A 26,956-nucleotide genomic window follows, 5' to 3' on the forward strand; every position below is an offset into this window, starting at 1 on the left:
TCAAAATCATTATTTCGGGATTTATTTAAAAAGTGGCAACAGATTCTCAAACACACAAACTACTGCCGGGAAATTATACACATGAGGAAAAGAGCTCTTGTAAATCAGTTTCTAATGGGAAATTAAAATGTAGTACAAAGATATAATACAAGGGTTTAACAACTAAAGAAACAATCTATGAAAGAGGATAATAAAATACCATTATTTTGTTTATGTGACTAAAATATCAGAGCAGAGAGTTCTGAGGGCGATTTTTAGCTCTGTTAAGACCTACTTCAGACTGCCATGCCATGCAATCGGAAAGAATTATATTAACACAAATCTAAATCCTGTAATAGGTCTTTTTCAACACTATGAGACAATCTATGGCTCTGCATCCTGAGTGTTGTTCTCCTTTGTTGCAAAGAGAAAAACAATAAATGCAACTTGTTCAAATACCAAAAAAAGAGAGAACTGTATGGAAGTAAGATATTTTAACAAACATGTGACACATACAAAAAGAAACAAACAAAAAGGCAAAACAAACATGTCACAATTCCCTGAAGTCTAAAAATAACTAAATATGCCTTAATAAAAATATAAAAGATAAGTAATAATCATTTTAAAATATTCTATTGGTTTTGCTAAATATGAAAAATATTATTTTTGTTAGTTTGAAGAAGCATTATTTTATTCATTTTATTACATCAAATTTTAAAAGAAACTAAATTTTAAACATTATTTAAACAAAAATATCTACCTCATTTTAAGTCAATGCAAATTTCACTCATTTAGAACTCTGTACTAGCATATTAACATTTGGGGAATTTTTGGAAAGATACATTATTACATATAAAACTGTTTTATAAGACCTTAGGGATAAGAAATGGTTCATAAAACTTTACAAATCTTCCTAAACAATGTTTAATACAATGAAAATTATATATAGACTTTGATTTTTAATAAAAATTTCAATTATTTTACAATCAATTTTTGAAACAGAAGTAAATATGCCTCATAATTGTTTTGAGGACTAACATTCATCAGGATTACTATAGCTGTTAATACTTAAAACATACACTAGAAGAGACTATTGGCTATTTCTGTTCTAGAAATACTAATGAACTAAATAATTAGGTTGGAAATCATGATTTAAAATCAATATGACTTAGAAAACACTATATAAAAATTCAAGGAGAGAACATTGTTATGGTCAACTTATTATTAGTTGTAGCAGTACTGTATTTTGCACACATTTACAAATCATGTTTTCAAACTGACAATGTGATTTAACTGCTTTGCTCATTAACATATGAAGATGTTGTCTGAGCTTGAAACATTAAAACTGTATTTATATATACCCCAAACAGGGCAATTTACAAGATTATATGAGTTATTCTTAAAACCTTTTTAGAACACAAATACCTCATTTTATCTCACATCATTATGAATAAACATGATAGCTTAAAAATATTAAACCCTTTTTTTATGTACTTTGTCCTAAAGTACCTTGACTTATTGCTTAGTGAAATTCTATCCCCTAGTATGGATCCTCAAGCTTTTAGGAAGAGATTCCAGGGTCAAGAATATGGACATCAAATATAATAATTCAGTGTAACAATGTATTAATCCTCAGGAATTCCTTCAGTATGACAAATATTTACAGTTACTGCTTCTGTAGCTATAGATCCTTCCTCACAACATATTATTTAGGTTCCAGAAGTTCCATCCCTCTGGTGCTTCCAATCTGTTTTCTTAAACTTGTTTAAAATATCAGCATATGAAATTTTCCACATTATTCTGGTTCAAAGGTAGAGACTCACTTTTCCTGCAGCCCAAAGTAAGTTTTTTCTTTCTTTTTTCAAGGGGGAGAGGGTAAAAGGGAGAGAGATGGGCTTGATATCTTGCTAATTTACAGGCTAGTTCAGAATTCCTGGGTATTTCCTGATGGAAAAGATCGCTGAAGGAAAACATACCAAGAGGTGGCCATGTTATCATATTGAGGGCAGCAGTTAACTCTTCCAGCTCAGAACAGAACAAATAATACAATAATTTGCTAATAGTTAGGCATTTGCTATTTTATGAACATAAATATTTTATCTACTTTACAAGGTAATATTAATTAAAGGTAGATATAAAGTCTATGAAGTTATTTGCAACAAAAATTTCACTAGCTAAAATTTCTTACTATTTCCCCCCTTAGGAAATATTGTACATCTGTTAGAGTGCCTGATACTTGTTAAAATATCAAGTAATACAGGACAAGGTGTTATAACACAAAACAAACAGCTAGGAAGCACTTATTTTTTTCTACTTCATGTAACATTGTTTAGGACCACAAGATTTTAAAGGTCTCTTTCAAGCAACTTTTATGACTTAGGAATACCACTTAAAAATATTTACTGATGCTATAAATATTACTGCTTTTCTACATATTAATAATTTTAATGAATGTCTTATCCATTATACCTTTTGCTCCTTTAGTCAGAAGATAAACAGAAACTTTTAATGTATAGATATTAAAAAATGGTTTTTAAAAACACCCAAACAAACCAAATTTATATCAACATATGTTAAAATTAGTTTTAGTTGTTATTATTAAGAATTTTAACAAGGACATACTGAAACATGTATGAGATTTTAAAATTAATTAAAAAACAAATTTAAATTTATAAATAAAAAGATTAATGGCCAAATTGAAAAAAATTTTAAGCATCAGATTTAAAATATCTTCATTTTTCACTATTCAGAAATATATTTTGTTAATAAGAATTATTTCATAAATATATATGTATAAATATAAATATAAATCTACAAGATCTACAGTGAAGAGAAATCCTTTAAAGAAAAAAATTGCACTTTTAGATTATCAGGATGTTGTCATATTTACCCTTTAAGTGAAGTGTAATTACCATTCCAGGTGCTTTGGGCAAATTTTTAGGAGAATAGCAACACAATCTTAAAAACACAATGTTTTTATATTTTATTGACTGGAATATGAAGAATTAAACAGAATTTAGAATTCTGATAAAAAAAAAAATCCAGATAACTGCAATTGCTTAATTAAATCCAAAAACAAAATATTGTTTTAAAAAAGCCTTAAACCTGTCTTTATATCTGGAACATGTAAAATTTTATCAGCAACAGCTTTTCTTCAATCCCTTCAGCAAGAATTCCCAACCTTCACGCAAAGGTAACATTGTCTTTTTCTACTCACATGTGACTTAGATCATACTCCAGTATATAAGGACAAAAAATAAATGTATAATAAAAAGATTGGATAAATCAGGAGAGGCTTTTTGGTCTTGAATTCTTCACCCACTAACAATGAAGCAGCACTGTAGGCAGCCCAAAAAACACCAAACAGCTTTAAAAAACAAACAAAAAAGACAAAGGGCAGCATATTAGCAAGTCAATTAACATTTTGCATATTATAGAGTAAAAATAATATTTACAATATTGTTTAAAACAACCCTGACAACCAATGGTGGTAAGCAGTAAAACTTATTGAGAATGTTGAAAACTTCCAACAATGGCCCTAGCTAGTTTGGCTCAGTGGATAGAACATTGGCCTGTGGACTGAAGGGTCCTGGGTTCAATTCCGGTCAAGGGCACATGACCAGTTTGTGGGCTTGATTCCCAGTACGGGGCGTGCAGGAGGTAGCCAATCAATGATTCTCTCTCATCATTAATGTTTCAATCTCTCTCTCCCTCTCCCTTTCTCTCTGAAATCAATAAAAAATATATTTTAAAAAATAATAAAAATATATTAAAAAAAAACTTTTAAGAATGTTAGTACTTGCTCTTCTTGACTTCTGCAAATGAAGTGTTTTGCTATCAAACATGTATAATCAAAAGGATCACCTAGGGTGGCTATTAAAAAGAAAATCCTGCCGAAACCAGTTTGGCTCAGTGGATAGAGCGTCGGCCTGCGGACTGAAGGGTCCCAGGTTCAATTCCGGTCAAGGGCATGTACCTTGCTTGCGGGCACATCCCCAGTGGGAGATGTGCAGGAGGCAGCTGGTCGATGTTTCTCTCTCATCGATGTTTCTAACTCTCTGTCTCTCTCCCTTCCTCTCTGTAAAAAATCAATAAAATATATTAAAAAAAAAAAAAAAAAAGAAAATCCTGAGATTCACTCTAATTGTGATGAATCAGAATTTCTAAGAAACAGATCTAGTTATAAATCCTTTTAACAACTGTCCTTGGTGATTTAAGGTAAGGCAACTTCTGGAAAAACTATTATTGGGCCAAATTGCTGAAAGAAATTTGATTGCTAAAAGAGAACTGACTCTTCTTACACAGATTAAATAAAAATTTTATACAATGTTTATTAAGTATCCCAGCATTTTCCCAGGAATAGATAGAAATATAGGGTTAAATAAAAAGGAGAAAAAAACATAACATTTTGGTGAAGACTTTAATTAAATAAAATATACTGTGGTTTTCTAAGTATACACATATCTAATTTTAAATTATTTCCACTTGAAATTTATGTAGTACTTATTGATATAGTTACTGAAGCCATTTACAGATTAAAATGAAAGAAAGAACTTCTAGAGTAGAAATTAGGGAAAGTATGATAGAAACAGACTTGGCATAGAGCAGGGTTTCTAAACCTTGTACTACTATTGACATTTTTGGGCTGGATAATTGTTGGGGGAAGCTGTTCTATGCATTGCAGGATGTTTAGCAGTATCCCTGTCTCAACCTACTATATACCAGTAACATTCCACCACCAATTTGGGCCACCCAAAAATGTCTTGAGACATTGTGAAATGCCCTTAGGGAGAAAATCGCCCTCAATTGAGAACCACTGGTACAAGAGTAAAAAATATTGGCATACTGATTGAAAATGTATTTGAGATGGTCCAACCGTCTATTGATTTTTAAACTAAAAACACAACAGCACAGGGATGGGCTAGAAGGAATTATTGGGGGGGAAAAGGAAACATACGTAATGCTTTCAACAATAATCCTATATAATAAAAGGCTAATATGCAAATCGACCGAACGGCAGAACTACCGATCGCTATGATGCTCACTGACCACCAGGGGGAAGACGCTCAATGAAGGAGCTGCCCCCTGGTGGTCAGTGTGCCAGAAGCCAGACTCACAGCTGGCAAACACAGTGGTGGTGGCGAGAGCCTCTCCTGCCTCCAGGGCAGCACTAAGAATGTCTGACTGCCGGTTTGGGCCCGCTCCCTGTGGGTAGTGGGCCTAAGTTATCAGTCGGATATCCCCCAAGGGCTCCTGAACTGCGAGAGGGTGCAGGCCAGCAAGCAGTTCAGTGCCCTCCTGGCAGGCCCCTTCCCAAGAGTGCACAATTTTCGTGCACTGGGCCTCTAGTTAAAAAATAAAAAACATCCCTAGCTGGTTTGGCTCAGTTTATAGAGCAGGGGTGGGCAAACTTTTTAACTTGAGGGCCACAATGGGTTCTTAAACTGGACTGGAGGGCCGGAACAAAAGCATGGATGGAGTGTTTGTGTGAACTAATATAAATTCAAAGTAAACATCATTACATAAAAGGGTACGGTCTTTTTTTTCAATAGTTTTATTCATTTCAAACGGGCCGCATCTGGCCCGCGGGCCGTAGTTTGCCCACGGCTGATATAGAGCATCCGTCTGTGGACTGAAAGGTCCCAGGTTTGATTCTGGTCAAGGGCACATGCCCAGGTTGTGGGCTCGATCCCCAGTAGGGGGCGTGGAGGAGGTAGCCAATCAGTGGTTCTCTGTCATCACTGATGTTTCTATCTCCCACTCTCTCTCACTTCTTCTCTGAAATCAATAAAAATATATTTAACAGCCGAAACCGGTTTGGCTCAGTGGATAGAGCGTCGGCCTGTGGACTGAAAGGTCCCAGGTTCGATTCCGGTCAAGGGCATGTACCTGGGCTGTGGGAACATCCCCAGTAGGGATGTGCAGGAGGCAGCTGATCAATGTTTCTCTCTCATCGATGTTTCTAACTCTCTATCTCTCTCCCTTCCTCTCTGTAAAAAATCAATAAAATATATTTAAAAAAAATTTTTTTTAACAAATAAAAATAAAAAACAACGAACAAAAACCAGGTAAATATTTTAAGCCTACAGAAAAGTACAGAAAAATATATAAAATAAAATTATGATCAAATTGCATTTGTGTCATGTTTCAATTTTTGTTGTTATAAATAAATGGTTAACAATTGGTAAGAATTATAGAAATTTAATTTTTAAAAGATTAGTGGTTGTAGATTAAACTGTATTTTAATGCTATCCTATCTAATAAAGAGGGAATATGCTAATTGTCCCTCACGCCATCGCAAAGATGGCCGCATCCAGACAATACGGAGGAAATATGCTAATTGATTGCCACGCCCTCAAACATGGCAGCGCCCACAATCACAAGATGGCTGTCAGGAGAGAGCAGTTGTGGGCGATCAGGCCAGTGGGGGAGGGCAGTTAGAGGTGACCAGGCCAGCAGGGGAGGGCAGTTGGGGGCAAAGAGGCCTGCAGGGGAGGGCAGTTGGGGGGGGACTAGGCCTGCAGGGAAAGGCAGTTAAGGGCAACGAGGCTGGCAGGGGAGGGCAGATAAGGGTGACCGGGCCGGCAGGGGAGCAGTTAGGCATCGATCAGGCTGGTAGGGGAGTGGTTAGGGGGTGATCAGGCAGGCAGGCAGGCGAGGGGTTGGGAGCCAGCAATCCTGGATTGTGAGAGGGATGTCCGACTGCCGGTTTAGGCCCAATCCTAAACCAGCAGTCAGACATCCCCTGAGGGTTCCCAGATTGGAGATGGTGCTGGCTGGGATGAGGGACACCCCTCCCCCTGTGCACAAATTTCATGCATTGGACCTCTAGTAGTTAAATGATGAGAGAAATGCAACATATTCCTTAAAATTTGGGCTGAAACAAGGAACATGTACAATAATTCATTACACACAGAAGATTAAGTCATTAGGAAAACAAATTTGGCAAAGAAAAATGTGAAGTTTCAAAATAATTTTATCCTAAATTTCTAATGATATAAATAAGATTTTCCATTTTGTAATAATACATTCATATGCTCCATAAAGACTATTAAGGACCAATTTTCAGTTGAATGTGATGACTAAAAATGAACAGAAGACACAGTTTTAGCAATTTTGGGTGTAGTCTCAGCAGTATTAAAACATGTTTTAACCCAAATTAAAAAAAAATGAGCAGGAAGTTATTCTGAATGATTCAGTAAAGTGGTATGTTCACTAAGGCTAGATAATTAAATGCCAGCATGGGTCTAGCTCCTACACTACAAAAGTTTTAAACTAAGTGTTAATAATGGCAATTTAAACAAATGTTTAAGGTTACAATAAAAAGGAAAAAAGATCTCCTTGATCTCTAAAATGTTCAAACATACAAAGATGTTCTCAAAATATTCTTTTACTAGAGGCCCAGTGCACAAAATTCGTACACTCGGGGGAGGGGGGTCCCCTCACCCCAGCCTGTGTCCTCTTGCAGTCAGGGAGCCCTCAGGGGATGTCCAACTGACAGCTTAGGCCCTCTCTCCACGGGGAGCAGGACTAAGCCAGCAGTCGGACATTCTCAGCACTGCCGTGGATGTAGGAGAGGCTCCTGCCATTGCCAGTGTGCTCCCCAGCTGTGAGCCTGGCTCAGGGCTTCTGGCTGAGCAGCGCTCCCCCTGTGGGAGTGCACTGACCACCAGGGGGCAGTTCCTGTGTTGAGCATCTGCTCCCTGGTGGTCAGTGTGTGCCATAGCGGCCGGTTGTTCTAATCGATTTGCATATTAGACTTTTATTACTTATTACATAGGATAATATTTGTAATAACAGTTACCACTTGTTGCCTACTCTGTATCAAGCACTGTTACTAGGCATTACATTTAAAATCTTCATAACAGTTGTTGACATTCCCATTTTGCAGAGGAGGGTAAGAAAAAGTATCTCCTCTCCCCAAGGCAGACAGCAAATAAGTGGCAGACCAGGGTTTCAATTCAGAATTGACTGGTTCCAAAATCCACATTCTACTCAATTCCTAACGCTTATATAATATCAGTATTAGCCTGTAGTTACCCAATTTTGAAAAAAATAATTTCTTCTATACTGGAATGAGTAATAAACTTTAAAACCAAATGTAATAAAAATTAAGTGGCACTACTTAAAAACAAATACTTTAGTGTGGAGGCTACAGTAATGGCAGTTCTGAAAGTGGTGGTCTTAAAATATTATATTTTCCATAAAGAAGGTAGCTGATCAGTGATTCTCATCACTGATGTTTCTATCATTCCCTCTCTCTTCCTCTCTGAAATCAATAAAAATATATTTTTTAAAAATTATCTGAGTATAATATCCTCAGGCCTGATTTGTTCTCTGTTCTTTATCCCAGACATATATTATAATTTCTGATAATTAAAAGAAAAATAAATGAAATACCATTGGTAAAATCAGTAAGATCATTGTCCCAAAATATTATTAATCGTTTAATAAAGAGTTACCCGATTCCAGGGCTAAAGCAGGTAAAAGATTATGATATTCTTAGCCAGAGAACTATCATACTTTTGTTATTGGAAAATAGTAAACTACTTTTTATAATACATACTACTGGGTCAGCTTTAGCTCAAGCGGTTACTTCGGATTCTGCTTGTTGCAGACACATACTACTTACTTTTATAAGTGTAGACACCACTTCAAATGATCCAACCACCAAAAGTAAAGGGGCTATTACAATGAGAGGAAGTAATGAATATCCTATAACTCCAAGAACTTGGCCATATGCAACCTGTGAAGTTTTAAATTTTTAAATAAATGTCACAGAAATCTAGATATTCATTTAAACCAATATTGAACTTTACATATTCTTTGTTATACTTTCAATAATGTGAGAATTAGGAAGAGATCATGACGTATTATACTCATCTTATTTCAAATTTCATATACTGTGCTATGTTTTTTCCTATGCATACATACTACGATAAAGTTTAATTTGTAAACTAACTAGAGTAAGAATACTAGTAACAACAACTTGCCCAGCCAGCATGGTTCAGTGGTTGAGCACTGACCTATGAACCAGGAGATCACAGTTTAATTCCCAGTCAGGGCATATGCCCGGGTTGCGAGCTCAATCCCCAGTGTGGGGTGTGCCGAAGGCAGCTGATCAATGATTCTCTCTCATCATTGATGTTTCTATCTCTCTCTTCCTCTCCCTTCCTCTCTGAAATCAATAATGTGTGTGTGTGTGTGTGTGTGTATATATATATATATATATATATATATATATATATATATATATATATATGTATATATTTTTTTTTAAGAGTAAAAATAAGCAACAATAAAATAGAACAATGATTAACAATTCTAAACTGTAATAAAAGTTGTGTGAATGTGGTCTCTCTCTCTGATCTGATACCCTAGTACCCTACACTAAATGACTAATAAGAAGTAGGTGAATACTGCATGGAGGATGAATCCACTCTCTGCATGGGATGGCAGAAGATTTCATCATGCTACTCAGAATGGTATGCAATTTAAAACTTATGAATTGTTTACTTCTGTATTTTTCCATTTAATATTTTTGGATGGCAGTTGCTAACAGGTAACTGAAACAGCAGAAAGCAAAACCGCAGGTATGAGGGAACTAGGGTACTTGCAAAAATATAAAACACCACCACTCTTTCTAATGCTTTTGTTTTGCAAAATGTTATTTTTTTAAAATGTATTATGTTAAAGTGAATCTAGTTTAATTTTTAATTTTAAATGAATATATTTTAAAATTTTATATTTTAATTTATAACATGGTAAATATAATAAATATAACACACATTAGGAAATCTCTTTGGGGACCTGAGATCAAAAACTTTGAGAATGCTGTAACAGAGAATAAATTGTATGGTTCCCTAAAAAGCTGTCATTACTTACGAATGAGATGGGATCTTTTCTTTCTACTTCCTTTCTTATAACATTATTGAGTATATACAATACTAATATGTTGATCCTCTTAAAGGAAGGAGCATAAGTTAAAAGCAATTCTGGAACAAGAAATACTAGTACTTATGATGAATATAGCCACTGATGGCATCTGCAGCTCAAAAATAAAGCTTACCATAGAAAACAAAGGCTATTTTTAAAATTAACCACTTACCTCTCCACCAAGAACTCTGGCCAGTAAGAAAATAGTTAGTGAACCAAATATCCAAATAGTTATAATCCATGATACCACCTAAGGGGGAAAAAATTCATGCAATTAATTCTTTGTACCAAATAAGCTGGGAAGTTCCTAGGAACTCAATTACCTACCATATAAGATACGTTGGTATACCCAATTTCAGGTCATAGGGAGTTTGTTTGGTTTCCCAGGTATCTTTACAAAACTTAGTAAGAATAAAATATGAATGTAAGTTTAGATTCAAATTGAAAATTTAGCCCCGCTGGCATGGCTCAATTGTTAGAGCTGACCTACAAACCAGGAGGTCACAGATTCCTCAATCAAGACACATGACCCGGTTGTGCCTTTATCCCCAGTGGGAGGGCATGCAGGAGGCAGCTATTTGCTCTCATCATTGATATTTTTATCTCTCTCTCCTTCTCCCTTCCTTTCTGAAATCCTATATAATGAAAGGGCAATATGCAAATTGACCCCAATGGCGGAACGACCTGGAACGACCAGTTGCTATGATGCACACTGACCACCAGGGGGCAGATGCTCAATGCAGGAGCTGCCCCCTTGTGGTCAATGTGCTCCCACAGGGGGAGCTCCGCTCAGTCACAAGCCGGGCTGACGGCTGTGAGCGGAGCAGTGGTGGGAGCCTCTCCCGCCTTCTTGGCAGTGCTAAGGATGTCCGACTGTGGCTTAGGCCTGCTCCCCTGGGAGGTGGACAACCCCTGAGGGCTCCCAGGCTGCCAATGGGATGTCTGACTGCCAGCTTAGGCCCAATACCCTGGGAAGCAGGCCTAAGCCAGCAGGTAGACATCCCCCGAGGGGTCCTGGACTGCGAGAGGGCGCAGGTGTGCCTGAGGGACCCCCCTCCCCAAGTGCACGAATTTTCGTGCACCAGGCCTCTAGTATTTAATAAAGTATGAAAAAAAAAATTAGCAATGATCAATTGCCTAAGGACACATCAGTACTTCAAGAACTATAAAAGATTACTGTAAAAAGAGAACACAGAGTTTACTCCCAACCCCCTGATTTTCACCATCCTGCAAGGAAAATTCATCCCTGAAACAGGTTACCAATCTTCTTGGGAGGTCTTTAAAGTTTATATTAATCACACATTTATCCAAGTAATAGAATTAAAGACATTTCAGATCATTTTAACTCCTGAGACTTAGCATAATAATATGTGCATACATTACCATCTTCTGTTTACTTGGAGTCTAGAAATAATGACACCCAGCAGCTACATAAGCATTCTTATTGCCCAGGTTCTGGTTTCTAAATATCATTCCCTAATAAAAGGAACTAGGGTCGAAACCGGTTTGGCTCAGTGGATAGAGCGTCGGCTTGCGGACTGAAAGGTCCCAGGTTCGATTCCGGTCAAGGGCATGTACCTGGGTTGCGGGCACATCCCCACTAGATGTGCAGGAGGCAGCTGATCGATGTTTCTCTCTCATCGATGTTTCTAGCTCTCTGTCTCTCTCCCTTCCTCTCTGTAAAAAATCAATAAAATATATTTTTTTAAAAAAAGAAAAAAAAAAAAGGAACTAGGATTCCTTAGAGCAGTGGTTCTCAACCTTGGCTGCACATTAGAATCACCTGGGAATCTTTTTAAAATCCTGATTTCTGGGCCTCATCCTCCGGAAATTCTGTTTCTTTGTTATGGGGTGGGGCCACAACATTAGTAACAAAGAAACAGAATTTCCGGAGGATGAGGCCCAGAAATCAGGATTTTAAAAAGATTCCCAGGTGATTCTAATGTGCAGCTAAGGTTGAGAACCACTGCCTTAGAGAAATACCTGATTCCAGGGCTGAAGCAGGTAAAAGACAGGCCCAGAACACTTTGTAGAGTCAGAGGAAAGAAAGTGCTCAAAAAAGGATGGGAATATTTTGAAAGGACACTGAAGCTAATCTGAAGGAGCTCCAAATGCCTAAAGCTGAAACAATCTCAGGATGAGGGAGTGATCTGTGTATGTTGTGTTTTGATGATAAAGGCCCTGAAAGTAGGAAAGTATTATATAAAAACAAATACTTGGGGTGGGGGGTGAGGGTGGGAATGGGAGATATCTGTAATACTATCAACAATAAAAAATATATATATAAAAAAGTCAAAAAAACCAAAAAAAACCCAAAACAAATACTGATGGAATCCCTACCCTCATTTATTAAAATGTCTATTTTAAAAAACAGAACTAAAAATGAGAAAAAGGTAAGAACATGATTATGAATTTTGTGTTTACAACTCTTCATCCCTTGGGGAAATCAGTAAGAGCACGGGCAGCCATTTTGGTCACTTCTGGTCAGAAGGGATTAGTTCCAGCGATTTACCCCAGTCACTATACAAATATTAATGTTTTCTTTTCTTTTTGGTTAATCCTCACCAGAGGATATTTTTACACTGACATTTAGGGAGAGTAGAAAAGAGAGGGAAAGACAGAGAGAAACACTGATGTGAGAGAAACACATCAACTGGTTGCCTCTTGCAGGAGCCCAGAGCAGGGCCTGGGCCAGGGAGAAGCAACCAAGGTACGTGCCCTTGACTGGAATCGAACCTGGGACCCTTTGGTCCGCAGGCCAATGCTCTACCCACTTAGCCAAAAGGGTTAGGGCCAAATATTAATATTTCCTATGTGGATGATAATGTGGAAAAGTTTGAAAAGCATTAATGTAAGGTACTTCCCACATAATTAAGAATAGTTCTAAAAGCCTGGCCTGTGTGGCTCAGTTTCTGAGCATCAAACTATGAACCAGCATGTCATGGTTCGATTCCTGGTCAGGGCACATCCCTGGGTTGTAGGCTCGATGGGGGCATGCAGGAGGCAGCTGATCAATGATTTTCTCTCATCATTGATATTTGTCTCTCTCTCTCCCTCTCTGAAATCAATAAAAATATATATTTAAAAAAATAATTATAGAGATGAACAATGAGAAATAATGCATAGCGGTAAAGCATTTCTCAAATGTAATGTCCTATGATAGTTAATATTTGGCTATCTTTAATTTTTAAACTCCTGAAAAATTTAGAATTTATATAATGTAAGATATACTTACCCTAAACTGTCCATATAATGATATCATGGAAAAGAAAAGGACAACAGCCAGAGGACCCCAAAAGTCAGGATTGTCTCTCACCACTTGTCTATTAAAACCAAGTGATGGCATTGGCATCAAAACACATCGGATTTTGTAGTAAATATCCTTCAGATCGATATCCAATTCTTCCCTATAATTGTAAAATAAAAAAATTTAAAAGGCACACTTGTGAATATGGAGACATGTGTAGTAGAACTTATATCTATATCTATATATATAAAAGGCTAAGCGACCATCCGACCGGTAGCTATTATGCGCACTGACCACCAGGGAGCAGACACTCAATGCAGGAGCTGCCAAGCTGTGGTGACTTGGCAGCGGTGGTTCTTGGGTGATGCACCTGGAACAAGAGAGGAGGGAGCCTAATTCTGGGGTGCGTCACCCGAGAACTGCCCTCTCACAATCCAGAACCCCTTGGGGGATGTCGGAGAGCTGGTTTTGGCCTGATCCCTGCAGGCCAGGCTGAGGGATCCCACCTGCCAGAGGGACCCCACTCACTCTACAGACAACCTTCGAGCTGCCGAGTTGCCCCAGGTGCAGCCAGCTGGGGAAGGACTGCTGAAGATTGGCTCCAGGGCGTGTCTGGCCAGCCTTGCCAGTTTCACCCCTGCTGGCCACCTTCTAATTAATTCCTTTCAATGTGCACAAATCTGTGCACTGGGGCACTAGTTTAAATATAATGGCATAGTCTCTACAGGTCAACAAAGCATTTGCATTTGAAGTACCATATATCACTGATTCCAAAGTATGCATTTTCAGCATTTTAACATCTCTAAAGTTGGGATGAATCTCACATTCGCTGGTGTCTTACAATTATGTTAGCCTGAAAGGAAGCCAAGTGTTTCCAAGAACTGCCTTTCCTTTTGCCAGTCTTCTAAAGGCACTACCAATTTGGGACTTTAAATATAATTTCCTGCTTGAGACTTTTTTGGACCGTACACATAACTCAGACTGCAATCCTAGATGAGAACTGGTACAGGGCTTACATTCTCAGGGGAAAGTTTTCTTCCAATACCCCATCCAGTGCCAAATTGAGAAAAATAAACTCCCCTGATGTCTCGTTTTGTATGGTGGGTTATTTCTTTTATCTTTATACCAAGGAGATAGCCCTTTGATGTCCTCAGCTTTATGCTGTCTTAAGCAGTTTTTCTTTCTTATTGATAAATATAACTACACCCTATAATCCATAGTATCTTATATTTGATAAAATATGGTATATCAACATAGAAATAAGATGTTTTAGTACTTCATCTATCAATAATTACTACAGAGAATAACTTGGTAATACCTCAATTTTATAAAGCTATTGGTTCTTTTCAAAATTGTTAAATTCTTCAGATTTTTTCCAAGTGATAACATAGTCATTAAAAAAAAAAAAAAAGTAAGTCTCTCTATAGTCCTTAGTGGTAGCTTTAGAATTTCTATATGGGAGACATTTGGGAGTGATAATCTTATTTTTTTTTTGGTTAATCCTCACCCAAGGATATTTTGCCATTGACTTTTTAGAGAGAGTGGAAGGGAGGACAAGAGACAGAGAGAGCAACATCCATGTGAGAGACACATCAATTGGTTGCCTCTCTCATGTGCCCCGATTAGGACGGGGAATCGAGTCTGCAACCGAGGCATGTGACTTTAACCGGAATCGAACCCAGATTCCTTCAATCTGGTGCCGACACTCTATCCACTGAGCCAAACTGGCTAGGGCAATCATCTTTTTGGAAATCTTAAATGGTCTTAAACTGAATTTCCACAACAAGCAACCAAGTGGTCTGCTTTTTTAGACTTCACATTAAAAAAAATAAAAAAATTGTTATGTTTACTTAAGATAGCTATAGGCCCAGGTAAGACCTAACAGTTTAAAGTGTGTGTGAGAGAGAGAGAGAGAGAGAGTGTGTGTGTGTGTGTGTGTGTGTGTGTGTAAGAGAGGATTATGATTCTTTTACTTTTTGCAATATTTATTTATTTATTTATTTACATCCTCACCTGAAGTTACTGATTTCAGAGAGAAAGACATAAACCACAGAGAAAGAGAGAGACAGAGAGGAAGAGAGAGAGAAAAAGACATCGATGTTGAGAGAAACATTGATTGGCTGCCTCCTTTATGCACCGACCCGGGACCAAACCCGCGACCTAGGTATGTGCCCTGACCAGACTCAAACATGCAACCTTTAATTTCTGCAATTTAATAGGTTAAAAATATTAATTCCTCAGTTTTAATGATCACTAATAAACTGAAAATAGCCAAATTTTTTGACAAAAAAGGTTAAGATTTTCCATACTTATCTTTAAATAATAATAAAAGACTATAATCATTCCACAAACTAACTTTAAAATAATAATACATAAATAATAATACAATAATACATATTTTTACATACAAGAGTGGCTTGTTATCTTCTGGATCATCATCTTCAACTTCCAAAAGCCATCCATATCCTCTTTGTCTCAGAAATGTAGTGGCTGTAGATTCTTTAATAAAATCTCCCCCAAGGTTTAATTTGACATCTGGGGCTGCTATTGAACCACTGAGGTCTTAGGAGAAAAGAGGACAAAATTATAAACCAAGGAATAATGTGTGAATTTATAATATAAGCACAAATTCAACTAACATAACTAGCATTTGAAGACCTACTATTACATACCATTTTCATATTTTAAAGGTATCTAAATATCATCTTTTATTTTACAACAAGAAAATGAAAGATGAAAAAAGTCGCATAGCTAATTAGCTGGACTGGTACCAGAATTTACACCAAGCATGTCAAACTTGTGTTTATTTGGCCTGTGTTAGCCTTTGAGTTTGACATGCTTGATCTACACTTAATAAGTTAAAAAAAATTTTTTTCAATGCTTTTGTTTTATTTATTTATTTTTGGTTAACCCTCACCAAGGATATATTTTTCCCATTGATTTTAGAGTGCAAGGGAGGAAGAGAGAGCGAGAGAGAAAAACATCAATGTGAGAGAGATTACATTGATTGGTTGGCTCCTGATGCACCCAAACTGGGCTGGGAATCAAACCTGCAACCAAGGTATGTGTCCCTGACCAGGAATCAAACCTGAGACTACATGGGCCTATGCTCTATCCATTGAAGACACTGGCCAGATCTTATTTATTTACTTATTTAAATTAAATTTATTGGGGTGACACTGGTTAATAAAATTATACAGGTTTCAAGTGTACAATTCTATGTCACTTCTATATGGCAATGTGTGCCTACCACCTAAAATCAAATCTTCTTCCATTACCATATTTTTTACTCCCTTTATCCTTTTCAATCTCCCAATCCACCTTCCCTCTGGTAACTACCACACTGCTGCCTGTGTCTATGAGTTTTTCTTGTTTGTTCATTTGTTGCTTTCAGAATCACTTTAAATTTTAAATGGCAGATTCATACAAAATAAATCACATGATATCATCTTGCATTCCCTTCATTATTATGTACATTATACAGAACAAAGTGACTGTATAAATTATTTTCAAAGGCATTACATATATATATATATATATATACACACAAACCTTTAGACATAACTTACTGCCTAAAGAAAAACTATAGATAATTTTTCTCTACTTTTTAATGTATTTATTCATATGTTCTTTCATTTAAATCACCAAATACTTATGTTAAGTACTTTATACGTCAAAGATTAGTTCTGGATAAATCTAACTAGTAAGAGTTCCCTGCTATTTCAGCTAACTCTTCTCTTTATATAATTACATCTTTAGTTTTGGCAAAAATAAAAGGTTTTTTAGGTCACCTCTAAAAAAGGTGAAGAGATTCAGTTTCCCAGATTACAAAATAAATTCCATTCATAGTCTGCACACTAGCTTAGAGGTTAAAATAATCACAGAAGTACAAATATCACATATTCTGGTAAAAAAAAAAATGGGGAGAGTAAAGGACTTGCTTGAGGTCATACGGGAGTTAAGAAAAAAGACATCTGTAGGACCAGGAAATATGCACTAGTAAACAACCATCACTGTTGTTAACTAGAAGCCACATAACTGGAGTGGTACTTTAGAAAATAATTTTGGCAACAGCAACCCAAAACATTCTTTTTAAAAAAAACATATTTTTATTGATTTTTTAGAGAGGGAGGAAGGAGTAAGGATAGAGAGAATAAACATCATTCACTCCCCCTATAGGGGTTCAAGGCTGCAACCCAAGCATGTGCCCCAATCAGGAATCAAACCAGGGACCTCAACCACTGAATCACACCAGCCAGGCAACCCAAAACATTCTTAACATAGACATGCCTTCTCTGGAGACCACAGACAGCATGTATATATATATATATATATATATATATATATATATATACACACACACACACACACACACACACACACACACGTGTATATATATATATACATACACACACACACACATATATATATATATTTTAAAAAGCTAAATTTTAACCTAAATTTTAGGTTAGCTTTTGAGAAAAGCCATTATAATTTTGGCTAAAACTTCAAAGAGTGGATCAATTATGAGTCATAACCTAGTCTGGTTGTGAGAACTCCTGCAACCATTTAATTATAATAAAATGAAGCTAAATCCTAGCTTAGCTACTAATTACAGCAAATCATTAATGTCCTCTGGTCTCCAGTTTCCTATTCCTTTCCAGATTTAACACTGTATGATTCTAAAAAGGTTTTATAATACAGTTTACTCAGAGATAAAATGTAAGTACTTTTGAATTTACTGTCCTTCCCTAAAGTTTAAAATTAGTTCTTGTAGATGCCATCATAGAATCTTGTAATTAAAAAATATTCTCTCAAAATTACTTTCTGCTTGTCTTAATCTCAGTTGAAAATGAGTTAAAATTTAACTAAAATTCCATTCCATTAGGTACAAGAAATGTTTTTCTTGACTTAACAAGAGGAAGATTTAGATCAGGAAGTCATTAGTACAGCAGTGACATTAAAGGTTTTGGAATTATGAGGCAGGAAAGGATCTTAACAACTGTTTCCTGCCCTGTAGAAGGGGCTACACTTAATCTAAACCAAAAAAGGATGTATAAATTATAGTGTTAAGGAATGCTGTAATAAAGAATTGTATATGTTTAGCAATTTGTCATAGCATGGATGCCAGAATCTCAAAAAGGCACCTTTAGCTTATAATCCTGTAATATTTTCCATTCCATGCAAAGTGGGAAAATATCATGGATATATATGTAGGAATGCCAGCAACAGCAGTTTGACACATCCCCCAGTACCACCAAGACACAATCAGTGTGAGAACAAAACAACAGAAAAGTTTAAAAATTGGTAGTTAGCCTAACATGTTAGCAAACTAAAACAAGAATAGCATTAAAAAGCAAACAAAAAACAAAGGAAAGAAAAAGATTCCAAATCACTTCAAGAGCACAGCTGTCTTAAATTAAACCAGAGTAAGAAAGAGCTAGCTTGGTTCTTAACTCTAGGATAGGTATTCAGAATTTTAAAACACTATTTTATTCTTTTTTTTTTTTTTTAAATTTTAGAGAGAGGAGGGGAGAGGGAGGGAGGGGTAGAAACATCAATGGATTGGCTGCCTCCTGCATGCCCCCTATTAAGGATCGAGCCCACAACCTGGGCATGTGCCCTGACCAGGAATTTAACCATACCTCCTGGTTCATGGGTCGGTTAGCTCAACTGGCTGGGCTAAAACACTAATTGTAAATTAGTTCTTTCTTATTACACTATGTAAAATATTCTTGTTATTTTCTAGGAAATGTGTAAAGATAATAAAAATGTGGATTTAAGAGGAAATATTCTTTGAAAAAAATCTATTGCAAAGGGAAACCTTAAAAATGTTTCCACTGCTGTTTGGGCTCAGAATGAGGACATTTCAAGTTTTATTGAAAGTCACCTGGGAAAACTGCAAAACAAAATTTAACAGTAATTTCTCTCTCTTTCAATTCAAGTGTATGAATGGGTGAGGTATCCTTTCTCTGAATTTTCTATTCAGCCTGAGAACTTCACTTTGAAAGATAAGGAAGAACTCGGTCAAGTGTAGTATCCATAATAATAAAAGCTTAATATGCTAATTAGACTGGACGTCCTCCCGAACAACCTTCCGGACGAAGCTGGGGCTGCGAGGGAAGACCAGGTGGTGCAGGCAGCCGGAGGGAAGCCTGGGGTCCAGGCTTCTTATGTAACTACTAGAGGCCCAGTGCATGAATTCGTGCATGTGTGGGGTCCCGAGGGACCCCGGGAGGTTAGCCAGCCTGTTGGGGGTCCAGCCAGCTAGGGGGAGGGACCGCAGGAGGTTGGCCAGCCCCCTGATCAGGGCCATCAGGAGGCCGGCCAGCCAGTGCGATGGACTGCAGGAGGTTGGCCGGTGGGGGGGAATGGGAGAGAGAGACGCAGGAGGTTGGCTGGCTGGCCCAGGGGTGAGTGGCTGCAGGAGGTTGGCTGGCTAGGGGGAGAAGCCACGGGAGGTTGGCTGTGGGAGCACACTGACCACCAGGGGGCAGCTCCTGCATTGAGCATCTACCCCCTGATGGTCAGTGTGCATCATAGTGACTGGTCATTCCGGTTGTTTGGACGTTAACGGTCACTTAGGCTTTTATATATATATATATAGATCAAAACTAGGACACTAACAGACCCTCAGATTTTACCAGTTTTATATGTATTTATTTGCATGTGCATATAGTTTTATGCAGTTTTATCCCATTTATAGATTTGTGTAATGCTTTGAGTTTAAAATTTATGAAAATAGATTAATTTTTTAAAATGATAAACCTTGCTTAATTACCGTTTTCTCCCCAAGAAAGGTTGGCTAAAAAGTCATTTTCAATTTTCAAGTAGGAAAGAAAAACTGTTCTTGCACCCATTAAATACCATGTATTATAATTCATTAGCATATCATATAGATGATATTTGTGATAATACCTACACGGATATAATTTTTAAAAAATCAAGTAGGGAATTTTTTTTAAGAAAAAACTGAAGATTCCTCTATCTATACTACTAACTTGTATTAGAGGTGATATCCTTTCTGGAGAGAGGGAACTTCATACAAGAGTAGGCTAGATGTTTGATCACCTTAACAAATAAACAAAAAAATTATCATTTAATCAAAACAATAATTACTTATTATGTCTAGAACTTACTGATCACAATAATGTACTATGAGTTGTAGATACTATCATTTTTACACAGGAGTGCCTTAGTCTATTCAGGCTGCTACAACAAAATACCTCAGACTAGATAACTTATAATCAATAGAAATTTATTTCTCATAGTTCTGGAGGCTGGAAGTCTAAGATCAGGGTACCAGTTCCAGTAGCACACCACCTTTATCTTTTTTTAAAATTTATCTTTATTGTTCAAAGTATTACAGATACCCTTCTTTTCCCTTCTCCTCCCAACTCCCACCCCCATAACACCTTTATCTTAATCGAGAAGTATCATGTCCTCCATTCATTCATCAAACAATTACTGAGTTCCTGATAGGTGCCAGGCTTTGTGGTAGGCATTGGGTATGATGATACTGGGAATAAAGCACAGTTTCTAACTCCAAAGAGTTCATGGTCTAAATCAGCATTGTTTTAGGACTCTGTGGACTCACAAGTATAAGCTACAGGAATTGCCTCCACTAATTATTTTACTTCGTAGTTCTTAAGTGAATGCTCTTCCATCTTTTTAATCTGCAAAATTCCTACTAATCCTTCAACATATACTTCATCTGACCCTGAAGACTTCCTAGAACCCTTCCTACACAATTAACTACTTTCTCCATTCAAGCATACCTTTACAACATTTATTATGTACAATGATATTTTTAAAATCTAGTAGACCATTTCTTGTAGTCAGGACTTCCTCACATGCAGCCCCTTTGCACATGAAGGTATTCTCTCTATCCTACATATACAAAACATTATCTATCCTTCAGAGTTTGCAAAATATCACCTCCATCAAATTATCCCTGATCGTCTAGCTAAAATAAAATTCATCATCTTCTGATCTTTCATAACATTCTAAATCAGTGCTTCTCAAGCTTTATTTTTAAAAATATATATTTTGTAGATTTTTTTATACAGAGAGGAAGGGAGAGGGATAGAGAGTTAGAAACATCAATGAGAGAGAAACATTGATCAGCTGACTCCTGCACGCCCCCTACTGGGGATGTGCCCACAACCAAGGTACATGCCCTTGACAGGAATCGAACCTGGGATCCTTCAGTCCGCAGGCCGATGCTTTATCTACTGAGCCAAACCAGTTAGGGCTCAAGCTTTAATGTGCACATAAATCACTGAAGGATCTTGTTCAAATGCAAATTATGCATAAGGCAGATTCTGCATTACTAAGCATCCAGATAAAGCCAATGCTGACGGTCTGTGGACATAAACTAGGCAAAGAATTACTATTTGTCTGATACAAAATAAATTCATAAGATTGTCTTAAAGACTTCTATACTAGACTTTAATTCCCACAATATTCCTGTAAGTGGTGTACTTTTCATTTTATACTAGTATGTGACAAAATAGACACTTATAGCTTATAGAAGTAGTGTAACTTGCCCAATATCACATAGCTTCTATAAGAGTTGGGACTTTAACTGAAGTATTCTGGCTCTAAATTAAGTGATTTTTTTAGTTATTCCATCCAAAATGTTCTAAGTTTTATAGTCCCAAGTATTAATATCACATGAGACAAAAGCAGAAGTCATTTATTCCTGTAACAAACAATTATTCTATGTCATTTATATTCTGGATTCTGTGGTAGGTGTTGGGATATAGAAAAAATAGAGCCCAGCTGGTGTAGGTCAGGGGTTGAGTATCTACCTATGAACCAGAAGGTCACGATTTGATTCCCGGTCAGGGCATATGCTTGGGTTGTGGGCTCGATCTCCAGGAGGGGGTGTGCAGGAGGTAGCCGAACAATGATTCTGATCATTGATGTTTCTATCCTTCTCCCCCACTCTGAAATCAATAAAAATATGTTTTTTAAAAAGAGAGAGAACCTTTGGCCTACTGACTGAAAGGTCCCAGTTCGATTCCGGACAACGGCACAAGTCAAGGTTGTGGGCTCGATCCCCAGTAGGAGACAGCTGATCAATGATTCTCTCTCATCACTGATGCTTCTATCTCTCCCTCTCCCTTCCTCTCTGAAATCAATAAAAATAAATAAGTAAGTAAGTAAGTAAGTAAATAAATAAATAAATAAAAGTATTTTATAAAAAGAGAGAGAGAGAGAAAAGTTTCTGTTTATGAGGGACAGTTAAGCAAGGTTTCACCCAGGAAGGAGCATTTGAGTTTAGTTTAAAAGTTTCAACTTGGGATGAGAAGGAGAAAGGCATTTTAAGCATGAGGACTAGGATATGCATAGATATGGAACATCAAGGCAGATTTTTGGACAAAGGATATGTGTGGTCAAATAGTAAGGATAGGTATTATTAAGAGAGAGAGAGATGTGGACAGAAGAAAGGTATACACTGAAAAACATCTATGAGCCAAAAAGATTCAGTTGGAGAAACAGCAAAAAAACAAGAAGCAAGAATTTACATGATATGCTTAAGACTCAGAGAAAAGACTTTGAGTTGCAGAGTAAAATGTTCCTGCTAGAGAACAATAAAAACTAAGTGTGGGGCGAGTTAATACTGAAATCCAAGCAGCAGCAGCATTAACATGTACTGAGCACTTAACTCTGCCAGATATAATCGTAAGTGCTTTGCATTTGCAAAATATTTGAGCACGTGGGTATTATTATTCCCATTTTCTATATAAGAAAAATGAGGTTAAGAGAGGCTAAGTAACCTGCCCAATATCACGGAGATAGTAATTGGTAAAGCCAGGATGCAACCCAAGTCTCTTAACACTATACTCCAGATACACTACAGACAGTCCTTGGGTTACGTCGGATTCGACATATGTCGTTTCGTGGTTACATCACCATCTCCCATTTATTTATATTAAAAAAAAAGTTCCGTAATTTCAACATATGTACATATGTGCTTTATGTTTTTTACTATTTATTTACCACAAGTAAAGGTCAGGAATTATTATCTTTCTTTTAAATTTTTTTTACTGTTTCACTTCATTACAGCTGTGTATGTGCCCCATGTGAGTGACGTAGGTGCTAAAGTAGGTGGTTTCCGACTGGGTTACGTCCATAGGAACAGATCTCCAACGTAACCCAAGGACCTACTGTATTCAATTTACAAAAATATGAGGCATCATGGTTTAGTGGAAAGAAATTTGAGGAGACAGAACCCTCGATTTCAATTCCATATCCTTCATGTGGAGTTACTGAACTTCTCTAAGCTGTTTTATTATAAAATACAAGAATACTAAAACTCAGCAGAATTCTTATAAAGACCAACTAAGACATTTGCTTAAAATACTCTGTAAATTTAAGTTGTGTAACGTTAAACAGATGGTGTTATTATATGTTTACTAGAGACACGGTGCACGACATTCGTGCACTGGGGAGGGAGTCCCTCAGCGTGGCCTTCGCCTTCTCACAGTCTGGGACCCCCTCGGGGGTCCTTAGCACTGCTGCGGAGGTGAGAGAGGCTCCTGCCACCTCTGCTGCACTCGCCAGCCGTGAGCCTGGCTTCTGGCTGAGCAGCACTCCCCCTGTGGGAGTGCACTGACCACCAGGGAGCAGCTCCTGCATTGAGCATCTGCTCCCTGGTGGTCAGTGCGTGTCATAGTGACCGGTTGGTCTGCCGTTCGGTCGATTTGCGTACTAGGGATTTATTATATAGGATATGTCGTTGGATATACAGGGAGTCTATATATCCTTAAAAGCTAGATGGAAAAGTTTGACTAAACCTTACAGATTTTAATTATTCCAGGTTTCTTGACTTAGTGTATAGTCAATACCTTAGCTCATTATATTACTCTGTCAGACTTCTTAGGTGTATTTAAGAAAGGTAATTCCTAGGGGAAAGGGAGGTATGAACAGTATATACATAAAGTAACTTGAACAAACATTAGGTTCTGATACTCAACGATAGACTTCTAAAGTCTGGGAAAATTAACATGGATATGCCTCCCTAAGCACTATGCTACAAAATTTAGATGAAACAAACCAATAAAATAAAAAAAAAAATAAAAAAAAAAGAAAATAGATGAAACAAACCAAAATCTTTTGGGTTAATATATTTCACCAGCCGAAGCCGGTTTGGCTCAGTGGATAGAGCGTCGGCCTGCGGACTGAGAGGTCCCGGGTTCGATTCCGGTCAAGGGCATGTACCTGGGTTGCGGGCACATCCCCAGTGGGGGATGTGCAGGAGGCAGCTGATCGATGATTCTCTCTCATCGATGTTTCTAACTCTCTGTCTCTCTCCCTTCCTCTCTGTAAAAAATCAATAAAATATATTTAAAAAAAAAATATATTTCACCAAATATAGAGGGAGTTGGGGGGCTGGGTGAAAAAGGTGAAGGGATTAAGAAGTAGAAATTGGAAGTTACAAAATAGTCATGGGGATATAAAGTACAGCATAGGAAATATAGTCAATAATGTTGTAAGAACTCTGTATGGTGTCAGATGTACTGGAAATACAGGGAAGAACACTTTGTAAAGTACACTGTTTATCTACTATGCTGTACACCTGAAACCAATCCTATCCTATCCTGTCTAATAAAACCTTGTGCTAAGAACCCCTCGGGGGACATCCCCCCAGGGTCCCCGACTGCCAGAGGGCGCAGGCCAGGCTGAGGGACCCCCCCCCCCAGTGCATGAATGTCGTGCACCGGGCCTCTAGTACAAAATAATACCGAATGTAAACGGTAATTGGAGAAAAAAAAGAGAGAGAAATGGATCAGCTACCTTCTTTATGATCGGTAAATTTTTTTATTTTACATTTTAAATTATAACCAACACTACAGTACTACTTTAAAAAAAAAACAACAATCAAAAAGCAAAACAAGGGGGAGGAGGGAAAACCAGCAATACTAACTGATGCACTATGAAACCGGATTTGAGGAAATACTACGTTCTTCTCCAGACTGAAATTCTATAGCTACGTATAATTTATTTTTTCATGTTAGGCAGTAAGTCTGGTCACTGGAAAACCACTGGTGTGCGCACAGAAGGGTATTAAAACTAACACTTGAAAATGACTAGCAGAGAAAGATTGCACTTCCCAAGCCTGGTAGGGAACAGAGAAAAGGAGGAGAACAGCACTTCCCGTGCTGGAGAAAAAACTCCCCGGCACAACTGCTTCGTCCAAACAGTTGTCACAAGGAAATCTGCAGAAGCCATTGTCAACACCTCGCGGGAGTACAAGCAGTTTCAAATATACCTGGGTCTATTTCTCCGAATATCGGGTCAACCCCTCCCCCCCCCCCCAAAAAAAAAAAACAGGAGGAGAACTGGGACGGTGGCAGAATATTAGATTCCATGGATTCGCAGCGCAGAATCCAACCCCAGCAAGAGTTACCAACGGATAAATCGGAGGAACACTGCTCTCTCCCCTTCCTCGTTCTCACCTTTGACACCTACCCTGGCCAGTCGCCTTTCTGAGTAACAGCAAGTCATTCCATAAAAACACACACACAAAACAACCTCCGAGTTCCGTGGTTCACTCGAGGTGAGCCAGTCGCCCAGAACCAGCTGCCCCCACGGCGCGGGGCGGGCGGAGCTGACCCGGAGACGCGGACAGCGCCCACGCCCCTCCCTCGCCGCCCGGGCCCTCCCCGGGCCCCGCGGGCGCAGTCAGCTTCCCCACCGGCCATGACCGCCTGGGCAACAGAAAGACCCCGCCGCGTAGGGCCCCGCGTCCTGCGGCGCAAGGGGACTTGAGGGGGCTCAGCCTCACCTTCCGCGTCTGCTGAGGAGACAAAGGTGAAGTCCCCGTTGGTGGGGGAATAGGCCGGGGGCGGGCCCGGCGGCTGCATCTCGCGGCCGCTGGGAGCCGGCGGCGGTGGAGGAGGCTGCGGCTGGGCCCAGGCCCCAAGGCGGCCGCGGCGCCGACCCGCACCGGCGCCCTACGCTGCAGCCCGCGAGCCGGGAAGCGCAGGCCGGAAGCGAGTCCGGGACGAGCGCAGCTCCCCGTGGAGGCCCCAGCAAAGTCTCCGCCGTGGCGACGGCCCGAACACCACGACGCCGGCGCCCTGACAGGACCATAACAGTGACAGCGCTGCTGTGATTGGCTCTTTGTAATGTGCTCTCCCATTGGCTCCCGGAGGAAGGTTCTGATTGGGTCGCCCTGTTGCTGATCCCGGAAGTTTACCCAGGACAGGAAGTTCACTTCTAATTCGTGGACCGCTCCGGCTTCCTCCTCCCTGTTGGCTGTTTTGTTTTCTTGAAGGCTCATCGTTTCTGGCTTTTCTTTTACCTAGTTCCTTCGTTTTTGCTAACGGGGTGGGGTAAAGAATTTTAGAACTAGGGACGTTTCTAAAGGTCAGTCCGGTTTAGGATCCCGAGATTTTGTCGGGGGGATGGGGCAAAGGCAAGTGAAAATGCCATGAAATTGCCCTTCGTTTTAAAGGTAGCTTTTTCTTCATCGAGTATTCATATGGTTGTTGTAAACCTTACACCGTTTCCTAGAAATCCTATACAGCTAGTCCAGCCAGTTTCTTTAACTCCCCTTCCATCCCCCCACTTTTTTTCCATTTTTTTAAAAAAATATTTTTATTGATTTTTTACAGAGAGGAAGGGAGACGGATAGAGAGCCAGAAACATCCATGAGAGAGAAACATCAATCAGCTGCCTCCTGCACACTCCCCACTGGGTATGTGCCCGCAACCAAGGCACATGCCCTTGACCAGAATCGAACCTGGGACCCTTCAGTCCGCAGGCCGATGCTCCATCCAC

The 26,956-nt window shown here is 38.5% G+C and overlaps 1 protein-coding gene across 1 annotated transcript; it reads right to left on the reverse strand.

The window, feature by feature from the left end:
• Positions 1–26,276, reverse strand: YIPF4 (Yip1 domain family member 4). The gene is made up of 6 exons (XM_059660189.1): positions 25,959–26,276; positions 15,571–15,724; positions 13,151–13,322; positions 10,088–10,165; positions 8,612–8,725; positions 1–3,346 (listed from the first exon to the last, which is right to left on the reverse strand). The coding sequence occupies exons 1-6, from the start codon at positions 26,035–26,037 to the stop codon at positions 3,209–3,211; spliced, it is 735 nt and encodes a 244-aa protein (XP_059516172.1). The 5' UTR covers positions 26,038–26,276; the 3' UTR covers positions 1–3,208.
• Positions 26,277–26,956: the final 680 nt, after the last annotated feature.

This window comes from Myotis daubentonii, chromosome 12 (assembly GCF_963259705.1).
Source record: "Myotis daubentonii chromosome 12, mMyoDau2.1, whole genome shotgun sequence".
In the NCBI taxonomy this organism is placed as follows: domain Eukaryota; kingdom Metazoa; phylum Chordata; class Mammalia; order Chiroptera; family Vespertilionidae; genus Myotis; species Myotis daubentonii.

Excerpts from the sequence above, each read along its gene's own strand:
- YIPF4 (XM_059660189.1), bottom strand. The coding sequence starts at position 26,037 with ATGCAGCCGCCGGGCCCGCCCCCGGCCTATTCCCCCACCAACGGGGAC. Across the intron at positions 15,725-25,958 it reads CTCCTCAGCAGACGCGGAAG|ACCTCAGTGGTTCAATAGCA; the intron begins GTGAGGCTGAGC and ends TTTTCTCCTAAG. Across the intron at positions 10,166-13,150 it reads CATTATATGGACAGTTTAGG|GTGGTATCATGGATTATAAC; the intron begins GTAAGTATATCT and ends TTTCCCCCTTAG.